The following is a 19,363-nucleotide window of genomic DNA, read 5'->3' on the forward strand; positions in this document are numbered from 1 at the left end:
TGTTTTTTTGTTTTTTTGTTTTTTTTTCTTCCAGAAATTGGATATGACAGATCACTATCTGAATTGGGTATGTATCTTCCCCCTCTAACTTTCTATGAACCTCCAACTTTATATGGTCACTGTGGATTACTCTCCCACACGCACAACCTCCAGCCAAGTTCAACAACCCACCTTTCTTCTCGACCCAGCAGAGTTTTCAAACCACATGGTTTTAACTTGAAGGGAGAGCAAGAGAATTTGGATATTGATATAGTGGCTTTACTTATCTAGCTAGCAATAAATTATGGAGGCCAAGTTAGCATATAATACTGCTGACTGATAGAGAAATGGTAGGCTGCGCTAGGTGTTGCGTGCACACTTCAATGAGAGCAGTGAACTTATTTGTCAATCTTTGTGGTGTTGGAGTGATTATCTACTCTCTTTGGCTCATCAAGAAATGGCAGGTTGGAGTTTCTGAGCTGCCTTCTGTTTCATATATACCTAAGCCATGGTACATAAAATTTCATTTTCCTTTTCAGTAATTTCTTTTTTATTCAATATTGTGCTTGTTTTCGTGTTAGTGCACCAAAAGTTGGGAACTTTTTTTTTTATATTTTAAAAGTTCTGAGCAGAATTCTTGGCTGCTACCCAGTTTTTCTATGATCTTGTTCATATTGAAATCATTAACTGCTTCTGTTTGACAGGTTTATATATGCATGTTTAGGTGTGGGAATGGCTGTCTGCTTAAGCACACTTTGCGGTCATATCGTTGCTCACCGTAGCAGCAGTTCTGTTCTCTTCATAGTATCCTTTCTGATGAGCTTGGATGAACAGCAATGTTTGGGAAAAAGTTTTCTCTGTTTTTAACTTCTTACCACTTTTCAGCAATAACCCATAAATGTGTTTTTTGAGGAGCCTATGCTCTTTGCCATTTCAATCTATTTTTGTAAAATCTTTACATAAATTCATCAATCTGGTTTATCCTTGATCAGTTTTAGTACATTATCTCCATCTTCTCCCTTCTCTGCCTTGAAGTTTCCGTGATTGTCGCAATTTTCTATAAGATGAATTGGGAAATGGTATGCTTTCCTGGAATTGTAACTTGGTAACCATTAATTTTGAAGTCACTTTTTTTTCAAGGAGCTGCTTCTGTGTTTTCTTATACGGGATTTTTCTTTCTTGGATTGCCTTCTTGTGACAGCAACTTGCAAAGTTCATTGATAAGAACCACATCAAGTTCAAGGACTTCTTGATATTTCATGTCAACATGTGCCGCCTGATTGTAATTCTCATTTTGGTGCCACAGGTACTAATTCTATCTTTCTGTTTTGAATTTGGGTATTTCATTACACTGATGCATGTAGTGGCCATTTCTGCAGATCAAAGTTATTGTTCTAGCAGCTATTCTCTGGGTTATTGGGGCTGAGCCAAGAGCACACTGCAACGATTCCGAAATACCCAACTTCAGATATTCTTTTCTGGCAGCACCTACCCAATCTCTACTTGATGTATCAAGACACGGTTTCATAAATTATGAAGCTTCCCCAAGAGAGAGCTTTTTGTCATATGTTAACAGATTTTTCAGAATGCAATTTCATAGAAGAGTCAGTCTTAGTTAGAAGTCAGAACATGTGTACAGAATTTTAGGTTGGGTTCCCCTGCCTTTCTGTATTGAGTTGAATGGGGAAATTTGTGAGGCTAAAAGAAAGCAACTTGCAAGCAGTACCAAAGAGAGAAAAAATGATGTCCAGCAGGGTTACCACAGTGATTGTGGCCCTCCCACTTCACCCTGCTTGGCACCCAGGATCGAAACTGCAGGGTTTCTTTCCTCTAAATGTAACCACACACAAAAAAAAAAAAGAAAAAAAAAGACCAATATTTGTAATTGTAAAAATACTAATTCTCCCCTATATTTACTTCAAAAGCATATATAAATGACCTTGTATGCCCGTGGCTGATTTTCCTATGATGTGAAAGTCTTGGGTTCAACTCCCCTTCATCCACTTTACCAACATGAGCTGTCACCCACCATTAATTATCCTAAATAATTCTTAGCCGTTAATGCATACCGAATTAAATTACATCAATGATTAGAACAGACGACAAATTACAATAATGATTAGGATGATCGACAAATTACATCAATGATTTGGACGGACAATTGAAGGTAGCAAAATTCCTTCCCCAAAAATAAAGTTGGCAAGAAGAACAAAAATAAAGTTGGTAAGAAGAAGTTGGGACCACTTTAGGCCTTCTCTAACCATGAGAGCTAAACCTAAAAAATCCCAAATTTTGATCCAATTTCATCTCCAACGCATGTATAGGGAGGTGGGGAATTTTGGGCAGACTGGTATAGCTTTCCAATCCATACAGAAAATTTGTGGGCCCCAAATTGAAGGCAACTTGCAGCACGCGGCGGAAAGCAAGAGAAACTGCGGAGGTGGCCAGCCATGTAGGCTACTTGAAGGGAAAGTTGCTGACGCGTGGCGCAAGATGGGCTTGTAGTTGTTGCCATCTAATGACTGCAATTCAAACAACCAAATTGATTTTTTATTTATTTCAAATGTAATGGCTAGTTTAAGCCAACGACTGTGATTAAAAATTGACTTGATCAAGGGGAAAACAAATTATCCAAAGACTGAAATTAAAATCCAACAGCTAAAATAAATAAATAAAAAGATTGTAAATCAGATATAACCCCAAAACACATCCCAAACTCTATAAATGCTCATTAAAGTCTGAAATAAAATGTTGTTGTACTTTTGAAAAAAAAGAGTAAAATTATATTATATTTTGGAATTTTTTGGGTTAAAATCTTCAGAAAATTAATTCATGAAGGTTGAAACAAAAATAATGTCAAGAAAAATTAATGAGAAAAAAAAAAGGAGTTAATCTTTTAAAAACAATTTAATAAAATTGCAGACTCAAATTATGAGTCTGTAGGGTTGAAGGAAAAAACTGTTTGAGTCTGGGTAATACATGAATAGTTGTATTTTTTAAAGGGAGAAATTTGGGTTTAGCCTCATTTGGGTTGGAGATGGCCTTAAAAGTGTGATTTAATACAACATTATTGTAAGCCTTTGTAGGAATGACATTATCTGATATAGCACATTGTCGTTTTCTCTAAACTTGGCAGTGGCGTTTACCGCACAGGTGTCATGAGGGAAAATCATTTCCCAAGAGATGAGAAATGGAAGATTCCTTTCCCACGTTTGGTAATGCTGGGAAAGTAACCGGAAAATATCACTTTATTTCCTTTTCCACGTTTGTTTTGTGTAGGAATGGAAAACAAAGTTTGTATAAATTTTCAATAATACCCATATTAAATCAAATAAAAAAAGAATGCATTTAATGATATATTGTAATTCTAAATTATTAATGGAGACAAAATGATCATGAAAAATGTTTATTTAATATTGGCTCATTTTCCCAAACTTTTCAATGAGGAGGGAAAACAAAACCCAAGTTGGAAAGATGACCTCACTTTTCCCCTACTTTTCCATAGGCCAGACAATAATTTTCCACTCCTAAACCTACCAAATATGAAAAAATAATTGATTTCCCATCCCTAAATCTCATTTCCCTTCAACCAGACGGCCTTATGAGAAGACGACACCGTCCCTTGTGTCGGTGAACTACTAAAACTTTCATCGTTGGAAAAACCAACGAAAGCTTGTCCAAACGAACGTCAAAGCCTTCGAGCTTCACCTCCTCTACCACCTCACTGATCGTACGGACACTCTCTGCTGAGTCCATGGAGATGGAGTCCCGAGATGGTGGTTCTGTATTTGCCCACATTCCTAAGGTTCCTGAAGTACCACTTTATGCGGTAAAGAAATGCATTTCCCACATTTTTCTTAAACTTTGATTTCTTTGTGTTTGGTTATAACTGGTAAGAATGATTGTTTTTGGTTTGAAACAAGCAGTTGCAGGTTGCTTATGGCAAAGACCCGAGTCCCCTGAAGCTGAATTTGGGCTTTGGTGTTTATAGAACAGAGGTGGGTTTTCATCTTTTCACTTCAACACATGCATTGTAGAAAATATATTTACTGCTTTGAAAAGATGGGTTTGGATTGGATTGCATGTCCCTAGCAGTTAACACCAAAAAAAATTCTTATTCTTGTTCAAATTCTTATGTAAAAGCAGGATGGGAAGCCTTTTATTTTGAATGTAGTTAGAAGAGTGGAGCGCTTACTAGTTAATGACATGTAAGGTGTTTCATTATTGTTCTTGCATTTGTAACTTTGCTTCAAGTTGTGGTTATGCTCCACTTTGGATGATTTTCCAGGTCCAATTTTAAGGAGTATCTTCCTATTACCGGAATCGCAGAATTCAACAGATGGAGTGCTAGACTCATTTTGGGTGCTGACAGGTATTTGAGCCTAAGCATAATCCTTATGATAGTACGCTAATTAATATTGCAAAACATGGAGCCCTCTATATGATGCATAATCTGGCTGACATTACTGTGTGGAGACTAGGCAATTGCCTTTTCATCCTTGAAACAGTGTTGTATCGTAAAGATCCTGGTTGTCATTGGAGTTTATCTTTCTTTATGAACAATTTGGGTTTCTTTTGCTGATTGCATGTTTCATTTTTCTTGGAAATAGCCCTGCTATTAAGGAGAATAGAGTCAACACTGTCCAATGCTTGTCTGGTACTGGCTCATTGAGGATCGGAGCTGAGTTTTTAGCGAAACATTACCCCCAAGTAAAGCCCTTGTCCTTTACATTTTGCATTTGTATGTGCTCATAACTGACTGTCACTTGGCCTTATCATGTCCCTTGCTCAGCACCATACAGTGTACATGTCCCAGCCAACATATGGAAACCACCCAAATTTGTTCTCTGTGGCAGGGCTAGCAATAAAAACTTATCGTTACTATGACCCAGGAACATGTGGACTGGACTTTCAAGGTTTTTCACTTTTCTGTTTGGAAACGCTACTTCTTGTCTTATCTTGTTTTGGTTTTCCATTACCCTTTTATTCCTCCCTTTTATGGTACACTGTATTTATTTTCTGTCAGATATTAATAAGATTATACAAATTATGATTGTGAATATATTTGATTAAAATCGACAATTCTTCTGCTTCTAATGGTCTACCTACCCCTTTCCACTTGTGAGTTGTGTGACATTAACCGAGTGTTCTTTTGATCACATATTGTGATTCATTTTTGGTGAATGCCAGGCATGTTGGAAGATCTCCAATCAGCCCCATCCGGAGCTATCGTGCTTCTCCAAGCATGTGCTCATAACCCTACTGGTGTTGATCCAACTATTCCACAGTGGGAGCAGATAAGACAATTGATGAGATCAAAAGGGTTGTTACCTTTCTTTGATTCTGCTTATCAGGTAAGGTACTGTTTCCTTAAAGCTCAGAACAGCTTCAACTTTGCAGTTTTCTAGGATCCCCCTAGTGTTAAGCCTGTGGGAGGTCGTACCTGAGAACTTGGTGCAAGTGTCCTGATCTTGATACCTTCATCTCCTGAGCTCTATCTAGGGTTTTGTCAGTGGAAATCTGGATGACGATGCCCAATCTATTCGTCTGTTTGTTGCTGATGGCGGCGAATGCCTTATAGCCCAATCATATTCGAAGATTATGGGGCTTTATGGTGAACGTGTTGGTGCACTCAGCATTGTAAGACATCAATTTTTCCTAGCAGTTAAATGCCTGAAAAACAAAAACATAACCAAAAAACCCACAGCTGCTTACTTTTAGACCTTGTTTTTTTAGTACCAGTGCATGTATTTATGCTCATTGTTTCTTCTATTTTCTGTACATATATACATCAATGGATTTCTAGCAATTAAAATTTATATAGCTTTTTGTTTAATAGGTTTGCAAGACAGCAGAAGTGGCTAGCCATGTTGAAAGCCAGCTGAAACTTGTGATCAGGCCCATGTATTCTAACCCACCCATTCATGGGGCAGCCATCGCGGCTGCCATCCTAAAGGACAGGTATTGGAGTATACAAACTCATTCTGGTGTCTGCCCTTATGCAGTTTAACTGAGAACATCGGAATCAGGAAACTATGGCTTATCTTTATAAGTTCAATAAGTTCTTTTCACATTTGGCTACTCGTTTTGACTATTGTCCCCTTTTCCTATGTGATTAAGCTTTTGAGATTACTGGTAACTTGATGGTAGAACAAACTTCTTTCTTAAATTTGTCTTTCAAGATTGTGGATGCTTTGTTTGCAGGGATTTGTACAACGAATGGAGTATAGAAGTGAAGGCAATGAATGACCGCCTTATTAGCATGCGCCAACGCCTATTCGATGCACTGTGTGATAAAGGCAAGCATGATTAGTCACCTAAAAATAGCCTTTTGTTTCCATTGTTTCCAGTCATTTTTGACAACTTCTCTTTTATTATTTGGCAGGTACTCCTGGTGACTGGAGTCACATAACCAAACATGTGGGGATGTTTACTTTCTCTGGATTGAACCCTGCACAAGTTGCATTCATGACAAAAGAGTATCATATCTACATGCCATCTGATGGGTAAAAAATCACAAGACTTATCTTAAGCTCTTTTCTCCAATGCGTGTGTATTTGCACGTGTGTACGTATTAGTGTCCTTGGCTTGATACTGTCGGTCCACGCAGAATCCTTCTGGGAAATTATCATAGACAACACAAAAGACTTTGGATTGTAGCCCTTTCCACTGCTACTCACTCCTTCTAAACTCCATTACCAAACATCATGATTTTTTTATGACTTTGTTCATCGCGATGAAAAATCACGTAGAAACCACATTCACTTACAAGATTATTATGTAAAATCATGTAAAAAGTAGATGTTAGACTTTAGATTCTCCAAATTTCCATGTTCTGTTCATTTTGATGATTTTTCATCATAATCTCGTGAGTAAATGTCTTCTTTCTTTCTTTACTTAATTCAAAATATGGGCTTTCTGTGCAGGAGGATTAACATGGCGGGTCTTGGTCCTAAGACAGTTCCTCATCTTGTAGATGCAATACATGCAGCTGTTACCACCCTTTGTCTAAATTAGTTACACACCCTTCTTGCTTCCGTGTACACCTCAGTCTAATCTCATGATGTATACATTTGACCTTGTAAATTTTAATAATCCAATGGCTTAGATTACTTATTATTTTTAACCGTTGATGATATGTAAACTTCGCATGCATCAATGGTAAAGAACAAGCTTACAACTCATCAACGGTGAAAGGTGATCCGATTTCTGACCGTTAATATATCTCATCAGGGTGAGAGATGTATCCATATCGATACATCAACGGTCAGAAATCGCTAACGGCAACCCTTACATAGATATCTTGCGTAGTAGTCAATACTTCAATCTAGGGCCTCGACAATCGCGAAATATGATCGGACAGAGACGCAGCCCGCATCTCTCAACCTCGAACCACGTGCCAACCATAACATCCAGTGGGCTATGTCCACGTGTCTTGTTTTGGACAGCTATCTCCAAAACGGTTTTCTACGTCGCCGGACTAACAGCTTCAATCCAACGGCGAGAAGCAATGCCCCGGATGAAATCAACGATGACCCGTGGGTTTCTTTTGTCCTTGAAATAATAAAATGGGGCAAATAATAGAAAATAGGGAAAAGTAGGGTGGGGCCCACTTAATCGGAAGTGTCACCAAAGAGACGGTAGGCCTTCATGACTTGCCACGTAAGCACCCACGTAAGTCATTTTTTTCGTTTTTATAAAAGGAAATGCCCCAACAGTCAGAAATTGTTGCTTTTCCTCACTGATACACCAAACCCCGAACACCGACTTAAAAAAGGCGTATTTTAAGCTTGGAACGAATAAAACTGCCTAACATGTGCCCACAGTTCCCATCACCCGACGCCCATAGTTCTTTTCCTGCCTTTTCTTCTTCTTCTTCTTCTTCTTTTTCAAGCAGCAGTGATCGGAGGATCAACGCTCTCGTGCGTCACCTCGATTCGTCTGCCATGGATCCTAACAACAACAGCTCAATCTCTGCTTCGCCAACTTCGGCACATGCCAATTCTGTCTTCGCTCACGTCGTTCGCGCCCCTGAGGATCCAATACTTGGGGTACTCTCTCTTTCTTCATCTGTGCTTGATATTTGTGTGAATGTTTTATGAGATTTCAGATGTTCATTTGTTTAGTATTAATTTTGGTTTTGATTAAGCTAAACAGTTTTGGTGATTGATTTATTTGAATGTTAACAGTATTTTGATTGTTCGTCCCTAAATCCTTAGAAATCTTCGATTTCGATCGTTTTTGGGTGTTTTAGTCTTCGCTTGATGTTGATCATGATTCATGTGTCATGCATGCAACTGATGCTCTGATTTAGTTGATCATGCTTGGTTTTGTTTACCTGATTTTTTAACGATTTTTTAAACATGTTTATTTGGTTTTCTTGATCAAACAAACAGGTGACTGTTGCATACAACAAAGATCCGAGCCCAGCTAAGTTGAATTTGGGTGTTGGTGCTTATCGAACTGAGGTGAGTCCGTTATGGACTGAATTTAATTATTGTTTTGTAATATTTTGTGTATCATCAGACAAATATGTCTTTTCTAATCTATCGCAATTGAGCGTGCCTGCTCACTGGTACTAGGAGATGCTGATGTTTGTCTCGTTGTAAAAATCGTGGTTGTCGAGTAATTTTTTTGTTTTAAATAATAACAATTTTTTATTTTATTTTATTTTATTTTTGAAGGCACTGTCGTTGATGGTAATAGTTTTTATTGTGGTTTTTGAATGTGTAAAATTTCTTAACTGCATTTCTTCATGGCATGACAGGAAGGAAAACCACTTGTTCTGAATGTAGTGAGGAAAGCAGAACAGCTGCTTGTTAATGACAGGTGGGTTATATCATTTTGATTTGCACCATTAACTAAGAAGCCAACGTTATTGACATTAAACTGATTTCTACTATTAGTTGACGACTTACGTTTCAAATCTGCTTTATATTCCAGGTCTCGCGTTAAGGAATATTTGCCTATTGTTGGACTGGCAGATTTCAATAAACTGAGTGCTAAGCTGATTCTTGGTGCTGACAGGTACAAAAGACTGATTATTAACGTTCAGATCCCTTGTTGTTCTATTAAGTTTTTCCTTTTTTGAGTTGGTCACTTGTTTACCTGGTTTCATGCATGATTTACTTGGTTGATACAGCCCTCCTATTCAAGAGAACCGTATTACTACTGTCCAATGTCTGTCAGGAACTGGCTCATTGAGAGTTGGAGGTGAATTTTTGGCAAAGCATTATCATGAAGTAAGTGCTTACTTGTTGCATAACCTCATGCTTCTATCTTTATCTGGATTTTTATTCAGTGAACTTGACCTTGTCTATTTTTCTGCAGCGTACAATATACATACCCCAGCCGACATGGGGAAACCACACAAAAGTTTTCACTCTGGCAGGGTTGTCTGTGAAAAGTTACCGATATTATGATCCAGCAACGCGTGGCCTCAACTTCCAAGGTTTAGAATTAGACTAGTTAATAGTTACTTATGGTTTCTGTCTCAGTTGAATGTTTCCCCTCCAACTATTTCATCTTCTTCCATTTGGATTTTAATTGGCACCATAGTTATAATATCACTAAACTGCTTATGGTTCTTATTGTTAACAGGCCTCCTAGAAGACCTTCGTTCTGCACCAGCTGGAGCAATTGTACTTCTCCATGCATGTGCTCATAACCCCACTGGTGTTGATCCAACCCTTGAGCAGTGGGAGCAGATCAGACAGCTTGTGAGATCAAGAGGATTATTACCATTCTTTGACAGTGCTTATCAGGTAGGTCGTGTATGAAGTTCGGAATCTCCTGCACACTAGTTTTTTCTTTTTCTATTTTATTTTATTTTATTATATTGTTTAATGTCATGCTATTTCTACTTTTAATGCCTGATGTTTTCTTGTATTTGTAGGGTTTTGCTAGTGGAAGTTTGGATGCAGATGCAGAGTCTGTTCGTAGGTTTGCTGCTGATGGTGGAGAGTGCCTCATAGCTCAAAGTTACGCGAAAAACATGGGGCTCTATGGAGAACGTGTTGGTGCCCTAAGCATTGTAAGACTTGTTCAATAACTTCCAGTTTGGGATTGCATTATTTTGATAGATCCAACAAAAAATTAAGAAGAAAAAAACTGCCCACTAGAACTTTTTTTAAAAATAAAAAAAGTCCAGAATGTTTTTCAGACCTACTTTTGGCATACATCTTAAGTTTATCTCTTGATTGTGTTGTCTGTTGCAAATTCTACTCTAACGTAGGTCTGCAAGACTGCTGATGTTGCAAGTAAGGTTGAGAGCCAAGTGAAGCTTGTGATCAGGCCCATGTATTCAAACCCACCCATTCACGGTGCATCTATTGTATCCACCATTCTCAAGGATAGGTACTTTTTAAACTTTGTCCGGGTGCCTGTGAAATGACAATTATTGGATTGATGCGTCTTCACCAAATGATTGAATTCCACCAGAATTTTTTTTTTCTTCCTTAGTTGACTTCTAGTTACCTTACCTTATCCCCTTTTTCTTCTGTACTCAGGGACTTGTTCAACGAATGGACAATTGAGTTGAAGGCAATGGCTGACCGTATCATCAGCATGCGACATCAACTGTTTGAATCCTTGCGCGCAAAGGGTGAGTACTTCCATATATGACCGTCTTGGTCGTGTAGATCTTTAACTAAAGTAACAATGTAATTACTCATTTGATCAGCATAGGATATAGAAAAATCGTTAATCAACACGGGAATGAGTCGAATGACAAAGGAATACTGTAAAGAAATCCAAACTCCTTGCAGTTTTGCATAGTTGTTTCACCTTGCTGACTTTTATATTCTGCAGGCACACCTGGTGACTGGAGCCACATCATCAAGCAGATTGGAATGTTTACCTTCACAGGATTGAACTCCGAGCAAGTTGCTTTCATGACTAAAGAGTACCATATCTACATGACATCTGATGGGTAATCAATCAGCTTTATTTCTGAATATAATTTTAAGGTTCTGCTGTTGTGTCTCTGTTGGTCTTCCTGTTGCCTATGTTTTTATTGTTATCCTTACTTAGCACTAGGATAACAATTAAAATTTGGTAGCAATAGACTAATCCAAACTCGTCTTGATACGAACAGAGTGAGGGTTTGGCATAATGAGGTGAATGATCATATGGCTTAAGTTCTCTTTTCATTTTTGGCAGGAGGATCAGCATGGCTGGTCTGAGTTCGAGGACTGTCCCCCATCTTACAGAGGCAATACATGCAGCTGTTACTCGCGTTGCCTAAATCATGTTTCCAGGGCAACATTTTTTCGTTTTTTGTGAGCCAAATCCATGTCGGATTCTACCCTTTCCAGATTTTTTGTTGTAATAATTGTTTACCTCATTAAATGAGGTTAAAGATTTGGCGAGTACGAAGTGAGCGATCTAGAGATGCGCTGTACCCTACCTGGATTCTTTTTCACAGGGCTTGTGAGTTTTTGTTTCAACCTGCTACCTTACAATATATATATATATATATATATATATATATATGCATCTTCTTTATCCCCGTGTTGCTGGTCATGCTATTCAAATGAATTCCGACTTCCAACTTTCCTTACATATTTTTTTGCATATAAGGAATCGAAAATTACGCCGGTTTCACGTTAAAATCAGGAATTTGTCAGGAATTAGATTGATGAGCAGTTGATTTCATACTTTTTCTTTTTCATTTGCACTCTTATTCCAACTTTCATATTTACAACCTCAATCTAAGTAAGCATGTTATAAATCTGTTTGAATAAATTCAGAATAGTGGGACTCATCCGTAAGTTGGTGCTTAAACAGGGATATATATATATATATATATATATTTGCTGAGAACAAAAATAAATTGTTATAGTAGAATTGATTAAAAAAATTTGATCCTAACAAAATTAAAATAATATACTCTTAGCACAATAAATATAAGAACCAGGGATTAGCTCATAAAAGAATTTCTTTCAATCAATTGATTTACTGGATCCAGCCACTAACAAAAATAAAAGCAGGAAAAAAAAACTACATACATATATGGATAACATAATTTACTAAGGCAACTCTGGAAAAAAAAATATATATAGGACAACGGATATTATGGTTACAATCTTTTCTTACAAGAAGCTTTTTTTATCTGCATCCCTTCAACAAATAACTAGACGGACTTGAAAAGGTTTTAGCATTAGAAGACTTGGCATTTTCTGTTCCCTTGCCAGGTGTCCCACACTCACTAAAGTCAAGGGTGCGACGCTCCACCTACAGAGATGAACAAATTATCAGCTCATTTTCACAACATTGATAAGAAAAAAACAAACCCTTTTCTTTTTTTCTTTTTTTTTTTTATATAAAAAAATTAACCCATTTCTTGAATTCTTGAAAAACCCAACAAAAAAATGAAAAATTAAATAATCATACCAAAACATTTGCAGCCGAAAGGGAACTGCTCCCAGGCTGATTAGGTGGGCCATGATTGTTCTCAGGGTCCACCAAGGCTTGGTTTTTACGTCTTTCCCTGAATAATGTTTCAGGGGTTTCATTTCCCAGAACTTCCTGGGCATTGGCATAGGCAGCAGCAGTCTGCTCACTTATCTGCTTCATCAACCCAATTGCATCATAGCTTCTATCCCCAGGGCTCATAAAAAACCCAATATCCTGGAGAGAGGAAATCACATTTATTAATTAAAAGTAACACATTTACCACATAATTTGACAAGAAAACCAGAATTTAAGGTACCTCAATTGAAATTTCAGTATCAACCCTTGGGCCAGGTACAAAGGAGTTGATAAACCAAGGGGATTTCCATGCTGAAGGAGATTCTATACTTCTTTTGAACGGAGTGTCACCAAATCTATCATTAAGCACCATCACACCAAAGAAACCCATCAGATATGGATAATGACACTGACAATCAGAATGAGAATGATAATGAAAAAAGACTAAATCTTACATGTTTTCAATACTGATATCATTCCCAGCATTATCACCAGTTGTTTCTGGGTGAACTGACAAAGAATCAGATTGTACACATGTATCTACAAGTGAGTAACTTTCATGCTTTTTCACACATATAGTAGGGGATTTAACCGATGCGCATTGTCTTGCAGAAAAAGATTTAGAAGGGACTCCTGGGTTTGTAGCTTCAAAGCTTTTACGAAACTGACTTCTAGGAGTTCTAGTACTTGTGCCCAAAGCTTTTTCAGCTTTACAACCAACAGGAGAACACAATAGCAGATCATTTGCGTTATGTTCAACAAGAACTCCAGAGGTCTGTTGCGCCTGAAAAACAGAAGGCAATATGAGAATTTAATATTTTAAACAAATGCAAAATAAAATCCACCTATATGATTGGCCAGTAATATACCTATCCTGAAATTCACAGTATATCTCCTGATAAAAAGCTGATATGTGAAAATATAGGTAAGAGAAACTCACAATTTGTGAAGTGGGGACAACATCAACCTTATTCTTAGCATCAATATCAGCAATTCCTTGGAACTGCTTTGTCTTTTCCTGGGATTCACCGTTATCAAAATCTTTATGTGCAATTCCATCATCTGATAATGCAGCGCTGTCAGTTCCTTTTTCTATTCTGCTTTCACATGTACCTTTGTTCTCTTTATCTTCACTGGGGGAATCAGAATTCCTATTCTTATTAGAAGATGGAGAGAGTAAAGTTGTTTTTTCCTCACTATCTTCAAACATAACATCAAGACGTGAAAAATCTCTGGCCAAGGAGGAGGTCAGGTCAGTCCCAAGCCTTTTATCAATTCTTCTATCTGACAATGGCGACAATGGAGACAACAAATCTCGGTGTCGTTTCTTCAAAATAGACGGCGTTCCTGTAAAAGTTTTAGCAGCACTTTTCAGCACAGCATCAGGGCTACTCTCACGAGATGGTGAATCCCATAACCTATATGGAGTAAGGCAATTCATGGAAGACATCATCAGCTGACGAATGCCGAGTGGACTGTATTCTTGCTGCATGTCATTACCAGATTGTACAAGATCACAACTAAAAAATGGAATATCCAAGCTTGGAAAGCGAGGAGGTTCATAACATAGAGCTCCGCCATCCTGCTGTTCTGTCTGCTCATCTGACCTCACATCCACAGGACAATTTTGCGAATCCAATCCTGAATCAAATGTATTTACAGGTACTAATTTTGAAGGATCCTTAACCAGATCTGATTGCTCTTGCATTCCTGTATCATTGCTGGCAGAGTCATTGGTATAGATAAACCCGTCATTTGAATTTGTGACAAACTCTTGCTCTTGAACCCTGAATAAATGACTAGGTTCTCCAGCATATATAAGCGGACCTTCATGAGCAGAAACTACTTGAGAGCACGAAGTTCCAGTTACATCAGAACTCAAAGGATGATATACTTGTGAAGCTGAAGTTCTCCCAGTTTCAGATATCTGGAGGTTTGATGGTTGTAGAAGTACTGAATCTGTGCAAGCACCCAAATCAACCATGTTTGCACCATTTGTAAAATCTCCAGAGGAAAAACATCCACCATTCATTGCATCTGAAAATAATACCCTGCAACATTCATCGTCAGATATCAACATGTGCTCTGATTTAACAAAACCCACGGCCATATTCCCCATGGAAGTAGAAGTTTGAAATGGAGCGTTCACCCCTTCATGGCTCTCATTACAACCCACACAATGAGTATGCATCCTTGATGATTCCTGGCCACATTCTAGTGAGGAATTGATAGGTAACTCATGCAGATTAAACTGGAAATTCCCACTCATTGAAGCTCCAGCCTCATGTGAAAAATTTTGCTCTATGAATTTGGAGCAAACCATTTCAGGAGGTATTTCTGGGATGGAAAAAGTGGCATCTCCTATAGATGGGTAATATGGTTCTGAACAAGACGCTGGACTGCAGCTTGGGTCATTTCCTAAACGGGATACTTCATTTATCTGAAATTCCTCTCTAGGATGTGGTACCACATTGGTCATTTCCGTTGCCGAGAGAAAGCAACCAGCAACAGTAGAATCTTGACTGCATTCTGAAATTTCTTCTCCTTCTGCAGCTTTGGCACCACTATCATCTCCACTGCTCTGCATTCTTGAAGAAGATGACAAAATGGATTGGTTTTGATGTCCAACATGAGGCAGTCCTTGAAACTGTGTAAGTAAACCCGATTTCAAGTAAGAATCCAACTTCTTCTTCACAGAGCTGTTCCAGTGATTTTTTATAGCATTGTCTGTCCTGTTGACCATGCAACCATAGACATATCACAATTGTTGCCAGTGCACCAGATTAGAAGAACATCTAGTTACACTAAACACCCATAGTAGCAAAGGAAAACATTTCATTTTGTTTCACAAAAAATTTAAGTAGAAATAACAGAGACTCTTTGCCTCAACATAACGTATGGGCATACCTTCCAGGCAAGAACTTCGTTAGCTCTGCCCATTTGTTCCCATACATTTGATGTGCACGAATCAGAGCCAGCTCCTCGTCCTGTGTCCATGCCTCTTTGTTTATGCCAGGATTAAGATGATTATGCCACCTAAAAGTAGTTTCAACATGGTAAGCAAAAGAAACAAATACTGGAACAGAAAAATATGATAAACAACCCAAGAGTAAATCATTATAATAGTAACTCCACTGAGGGTTAACATGCACAACCTGATCCTGGTGGACCGTTGAAGATTTACAATTCTGTATCAATGAAATCATCCACAATAAATTCTGTTACCATACCTTTCCCGGCATTGCTTACCAATACGTCCAGGTAAATGTTGTGCAATGGTGGACCACTTTTTTGGCCCGTATTTTTTCACCAATTCAATAATAATTTCATCCTCCTAATCAATTTTGGAGAAACAACTAGTAAGGAAACATTACACATAAAAAGAGAAAACTTATTTGATCAGACAAAAAAATTTCAAACACTGCAGAGAGGAAATCGACACAAAAATAAGACGAAAGTAGTGCGAAAGTAGTGTGATACCTCTTTAGACCATGGACCTTTGACCAGCTCTGGATTCAAGACTTTCTGCCACCTATGTAGGCATTGCACATCAGTCCGATCCTTGAAACACTCCGCTACACATCGCCAAGATTCACAATTAAACAATGCATAGAACATATGTGAAGTAAAAAGTAGCACCAATTAAGACAAAAATGCTTCGTGACTTCAAATAAAGGAAGATAAGAGGGAGGGATGCACAGACAGAGGGAGTTAGAAGGAGAGAAGGCCATAAAGAGAAACAGGGCTAAAGTTTATTGAAAACTATCTTTAGTTTTATGACGTACTAATGGAGATGGACACACAGTTCCACAATAGTACCTATTTTTTTCCAATTCTTTCCTTTAAAACGCTGAACTGCCCTCTGCAAGATTTCATCCTGAATATAAAGAGAGAAAAATCATAAGTACTACATATTCCAAAAAGAAAAAGAAATAAAGAACGAATGAAAAAGATGCATCTACACAAGAAAATGTATTGAAATAGAAGCACAATGAGTTGAGAACTGAATATCAGTGATATACAAAATAGAGCAGCAAAAGAATTTATATCACAAGAACCCATTTTCTGTTGAATAAGATATAAAGAGCCCATGGTACAATAGCTGCTTTTGGCATCAGGTGTTTTTTTATATACCTAACTATAAACTTACGTGTCTTTATGATAGTTTGTTCTTTTAAAATCAAATTTACCTCTTCAGGTGTCCATTGTCCTTTTGTAGAACGCCTTGTAGGCCCACTAGTCCTCCTACAATAGACTTGCAAATATTAGACAAACATTGATTCATATAACAGATTCTCAATTGAGGATAATTTTAAACTACTAAAACAAATGGCATACAGAGAGAGAATCCTAAAACATAGAAGATTGAGAATTTAATAATACACACATTGTCACATACAAGACACCCAAGTAAAAAGTTAACAACGGCCAACTTCTAAGAAATGGTGGTAATAAAGAATGAACATATGCACTTTAGTTAAAAGTTTGCAGAAAGTGCTGAACACAGCCTTAGAGTACGTTATCCTTCTTTCACTTAATTGAAGATGATCCAATCCATTGACGGCACCAAACACAAAGTTGATTACTTTTCAATTTTTGAATGAAGTAAATATTCAAATCAAGATGGACAACTGGAGATGACATCTAAAAAGCAAGACTGAATAGTTTTCAACAGAATTACCCATGGAGAGCTCTAACTTTCTGAATACTGTCACCGAGCCCTTCTGAGGGAGTAGAATTTGTTCTGTCACCTTCCATAGTTTATCAACAGACAGGTCAAGCTGCATACCCCAATTCCTACTCGACAATTCTCTTCTGTATTTGCACTCCAAATCATTATAATCACCCTATGAAATGGTAGGACCCACCTTGTTGCACAGAAAACCCACAGGCTGGAAAAACATGAGCAATGATAAAATTAAGAGATATTTCGCTCAAAATTGAGGATAAAAACACAACAAGAAATGAAGCCCCATGAAGAATGAACAAACTAAAAATAAAGAATTGAAGAATTCAAGCTGAATTGTTGATGCAGGAAAATGAGTAAGTTTAGGCAAAACATTGACAAATCAGATCAAAGCTGGCACAGCAAAGAAATATAGCTATGCTCACTGGACCACATCATATGCCCTATAACGATAAAGAACATGAATTACAAAGAAACCAAAGCACCCAAGAAACTCAAACATAGCAAATTATATCCTAAAGCATCCAAAACGCAAAATTCACCAATTCTACCGCTACAAGCTCAACAACAACAAAAGTAACTCCTTGATATTCAAACTCAAAATGGGATTGAGTAAATTTTTAAATAGATCATATCAGACTCAAATTCAACTGAAAATCAATGAACCATTTGTCAATATCCAGCAGATTAAGCCATCAGATAGGAAAGAAATTGTTTACACAATTCAAATTCAAAAAAATCCAGAACTCACATAACTTAAACTTGGGGTATCAGGAAAGCTTCATCAAATTAATTCAATCAAAACAAAATGTTGGGATCAATAAAGAAAAAACCCAAATGTAGTCAAAATGAAAACCCTAAGCCACCGACCGAACTGAGCTTGGAAGAGCGAATTACAGAGATTCCACAGAGAGAGAAAGTCGACGATACGATCGAAACAGAGCACATTTGAAGATCGAAACGAAGAAATGCAAAATTTGAAAAGAGATCTGCACACACAGTGCAGAACAAAGAGGGGGGGAGAGAGAGAGAGAGAGAGAGAAGTGAAACGGTCCAGAGCTCTATTCAAACATAAAGGGGCGGACTACGGGAGTTTTAAACCCTCTGAGTTAAAGGTCGAGCAAGTTTCAGATGCCGGACGGTCCAGATTTTGACACGTAGGAACGGAAGCCGGCCCCTCTAGACCTACTTTGCCGTACTTTTTTTAAAAAAGTTCAACGGACAAGTTAATTTTCTCCTCTTTTGTTTTTTTTTAAAATTTTTACTCAAATTCTTTTTGGGGCAAAAATTAGGTTTTTGAAATTGTAATTTGGGTAAAGAAAAAACGCAATTGTAATTATGGAGGCTTTGTTTTCTCATGGGAAAAATGAAAGCTAATCTCAATCCACTATGTATTGTCTATCCGTTGACCGCTTGTTGGGTTTCAAATTTGTTGATTTTTTGTTTGGTTTCATTTATAAATTAAGAAATATTTGTTGATTTTTTGTTTAGTTTCATTTATAAATTAAGAAATATTTGTTGACTTATATGGGTGAATGCGTGTAAAATATAAATTCATATATTTGCTGCATGGCATTATGTATTTCGCAATCGTAGAAGGATGGTTAATTAGGAATAATTAGTAGAGGGGTGGTTAATAAGGAATAATTAGAGAGGAAATGAGGAGATATTTGAATGGAGAGAGAGAGAGATTAAGAGAACCTTTTTAGACTAAGGAGTAGGGATGGCAACGGGCCGGGTAGGGGCCGGGTATGACAATACCATCCCCGTCTCCGCTTTCCATCCCCGCCTCCGTTCTTGAACCCATCCCTGTTTAATAGGTTTCGGGGAGTCCCCATCCCCGTTCCCTTTGAGGGACTATTCCCCATACCCGCCCCGAATTCCCGAATTTGTTTGCATAAAAAATATTTATTATACATTTTAACATTAAATTTTATATTAAATTATCATTCAACACATCCAAATTAACTATAAAGTTCAACTTAACTATTCAAAATCACATCAATATGAAATTCCAAAGAAGATTAGGAAGAATTAGGAGAGGGAGGTTAACTTAGGGTTAAACATAAATATTATAATTATATATGTATTTATTTAAATATAAACATATATATGTTTGGGTCGGGTTAGGGGATGGGGACATCAATACCATCCCCTACCCATACCCGTAGGGAATTTTTCAAAGGAGATCCTCGTACCTGACACCCGTTTGGTCCCGAAATCTTC

General features: G+C 37.6%; 4 protein-coding genes across 8 annotated transcripts; 3 read left to right on the top strand and 1 right to left on the bottom strand.

The window, feature by feature from the left end:
• The first annotated feature begins 114 nt into the window (after window positions 1–114).
• On the top strand, window positions 115–1,929 carry LOC117633011 (tetraspanin-19-like). 2 transcript variants are annotated; one of them, XM_034366672.1, is made up of 5 exons: window positions 115–490; window positions 684–783; window positions 978–1,058; window positions 1,181–1,285; window positions 1,344–1,929. In XM_034366672.1, the coding sequence occupies exons 1-5, from the start codon at window positions 327–329 to the stop codon at window positions 1,596–1,598; spliced, it is 705 nt and encodes a 234-aa protein (XP_034222563.1). In that variant the 5' UTR covers window positions 115–326; the 3' UTR covers window positions 1,599–1,929. The 2 variants fall into 2 exon arrangements, with proteins under 2 accessions (XP_034222563.1, XP_034222572.1); XM_034366681.1 differs by having other exon boundaries at window positions 120–490; window positions 1,359–1,885.
• Window positions 1,930–3,516: 1,587 nt separating this feature from the next.
• On the top strand, window positions 3,517–7,105 carry LOC117632995 (aspartate aminotransferase, cytoplasmic-like). 2 transcript variants are annotated; one of them, XM_034366654.1, is made up of 12 exons: window positions 3,519–3,808; window positions 3,906–3,977; window positions 4,126–4,187; window positions 4,268–4,351; window positions 4,590–4,689; window positions 4,772–4,895; window positions 5,170–5,333; window positions 5,482–5,619; window positions 5,819–5,940; window positions 6,184–6,278; window positions 6,365–6,485; window positions 6,906–7,105. In XM_034366654.1, exons 1-12 carry the CDS (start codon window positions 3,734–3,736, stop codon window positions 6,994–6,996), a joined length of 1,248 nt encoding a protein of 415 aa, XP_034222545.1. In that variant the 5' UTR covers window positions 3,519–3,733; the 3' UTR covers window positions 6,997–7,105. The 2 variants fall into 2 exon arrangements, with proteins under 2 accessions (XP_034222553.1, XP_034222545.1); XM_034366662.1 differs by lacking the exon at window positions 5,482–5,619 and having other exon boundaries at window positions 3,517–3,808.
• Window positions 7,106–7,709: 604 nt separating this feature from the next.
• On the top strand, window positions 7,710–11,484 carry LOC117632986 (aspartate aminotransferase, cytoplasmic). The gene is made up of 12 exons (XM_034366644.1): window positions 7,710–8,030; window positions 8,376–8,447; window positions 8,747–8,808; window positions 8,923–9,006; window positions 9,122–9,221; window positions 9,310–9,430; window positions 9,580–9,743; window positions 9,875–10,012; window positions 10,214–10,335; window positions 10,488–10,582; window positions 10,789–10,909; window positions 11,140–11,484. The coding sequence occupies exons 1-12, from the start codon at window positions 7,794–7,796 to the stop codon at window positions 11,222–11,224; spliced, it is 1,401 nt and encodes a 466-aa protein (XP_034222535.1). The 5' UTR covers window positions 7,710–7,793; the 3' UTR covers window positions 11,225–11,484.
• Window positions 11,485–12,009: 525 nt separating this feature from the next.
• Window positions 12,010–18,237, bottom strand: LOC117613816 (transcription factor MYB3R-1). Of its 3 annotated transcripts, none has more exons than XM_034342402.1 (12): window positions 18,008–18,237; window positions 17,132–17,342; window positions 16,641–16,695; window positions 16,270–16,327; window positions 15,931–16,025; window positions 15,681–15,784; window positions 15,358–15,486; window positions 13,391–15,182; window positions 12,906–13,234; window positions 12,692–12,806; window positions 12,373–12,609; window positions 12,010–12,213 (listed from the first exon to the last, which is right to left on the bottom strand). In XM_034342402.1, the coding sequence occupies exons 2-12, from the start codon at window positions 17,206–17,208 to the stop codon at window positions 12,088–12,090; spliced, it is 3,117 nt and encodes a 1,038-aa protein (XP_034198293.1). In that variant the 5' UTR covers window positions 17,209–17,342; window positions 18,008–18,237; the 3' UTR covers window positions 12,010–12,087. The 3 variants fall into 3 exon arrangements, with proteins under 3 accessions (XP_034198293.1, XP_034198295.1, XP_034198294.1); XM_034342404.1 differs by having other exon boundaries at window positions 18,035–18,188; XM_034342403.1 differs by lacking the exon at window positions 18,008–18,237 and adding an exon at window positions 17,889–17,991.
• Between the last annotated feature and the right edge of the window lie 1,126 nt (window positions 18,238–19,363).

The sequence above is a fragment of the Prunus dulcis genome, chromosome 1 (genome assembly GCF_902201215.1).
Source record: "Prunus dulcis chromosome 1, ALMONDv2, whole genome shotgun sequence".
Lineage (NCBI taxonomy): Eukaryota > Viridiplantae > Streptophyta > Magnoliopsida > Rosales > Rosaceae > Prunus > Prunus dulcis.

Bases quoted from the DNA above. Each gene is read 5' to 3' on its own strand.
- LOC117632995 (XM_034366654.1), top strand. From the start codon at position 3,734: ATGGAGATGGAGTCCCGAGATGGTGGTTCTGTATTTGCCCACATTCCT. The intron at 5,620-5,818 runs GTAAGACATCAA...TTTGTTTAATAG, and splicing joins GTGTTGGTGCACTCAGCATT to GTTTGCAAGACAGCAGAAGT. The intron at 5,941-6,183 runs GTATTGGAGTAT...CTTTGTTTGCAG, and splicing joins GCTGCCATCCTAAAGGACAG to GGATTTGTACAACGAATGGA.
- LOC117613816 (XM_034342402.1), bottom strand. From the start codon at position 17,208: ATGGAAGGTGACAGAACAAATTCTACTCCCTCAGAAGGGCTCGGTGAC. The intron at 16,328-16,640 runs GTAAATTTGATT...CTTTATATTCAG, and splicing joins GACAATGGACACCTGAAGAG to GATGAAATCTTGCAGAGGGC. The intron at 15,487-15,680 runs GTATGGTAACAG...AACTACTTTTAG, and splicing joins GGTAAGCAATGCCGGGAAAG to GTGGCATAATCATCTTAATC.
- LOC117633011 (XM_034366672.1), top strand. From the start codon at position 327: ATGGTAGGCTGCGCTAGGTGTTGCGTGCACACTTCAATGAGAGCAGTG. The intron at 491-683 runs GTACATAAAATT...TCTGTTTGACAG, and splicing joins TCATATATACCTAAGCCATG to GTTTATATATGCATGTTTAG. The intron at 784-977 runs GTATCCTTTCTG...GATCAGTTTTAG, and splicing joins GCAGTTCTGTTCTCTTCATA to TACATTATCTCCATCTTCTC.
- LOC117632986 (XM_034366644.1), top strand. From the start codon at position 7,794: ATGTGCCCACAGTTCCCATCACCCGACGCCCATAGTTCTTTTCCTGCC. The intron at 8,809-8,922 runs GTGGGTTATATC...TTTATATTCCAG, and splicing joins CAGCTGCTTGTTAATGACAG to GTCTCGCGTTAAGGAATATT. The intron at 9,431-9,579 runs GTTTAGAATTAG...TATTGTTAACAG, and splicing joins GCGTGGCCTCAACTTCCAAG to GCCTCCTAGAAGACCTTCGT.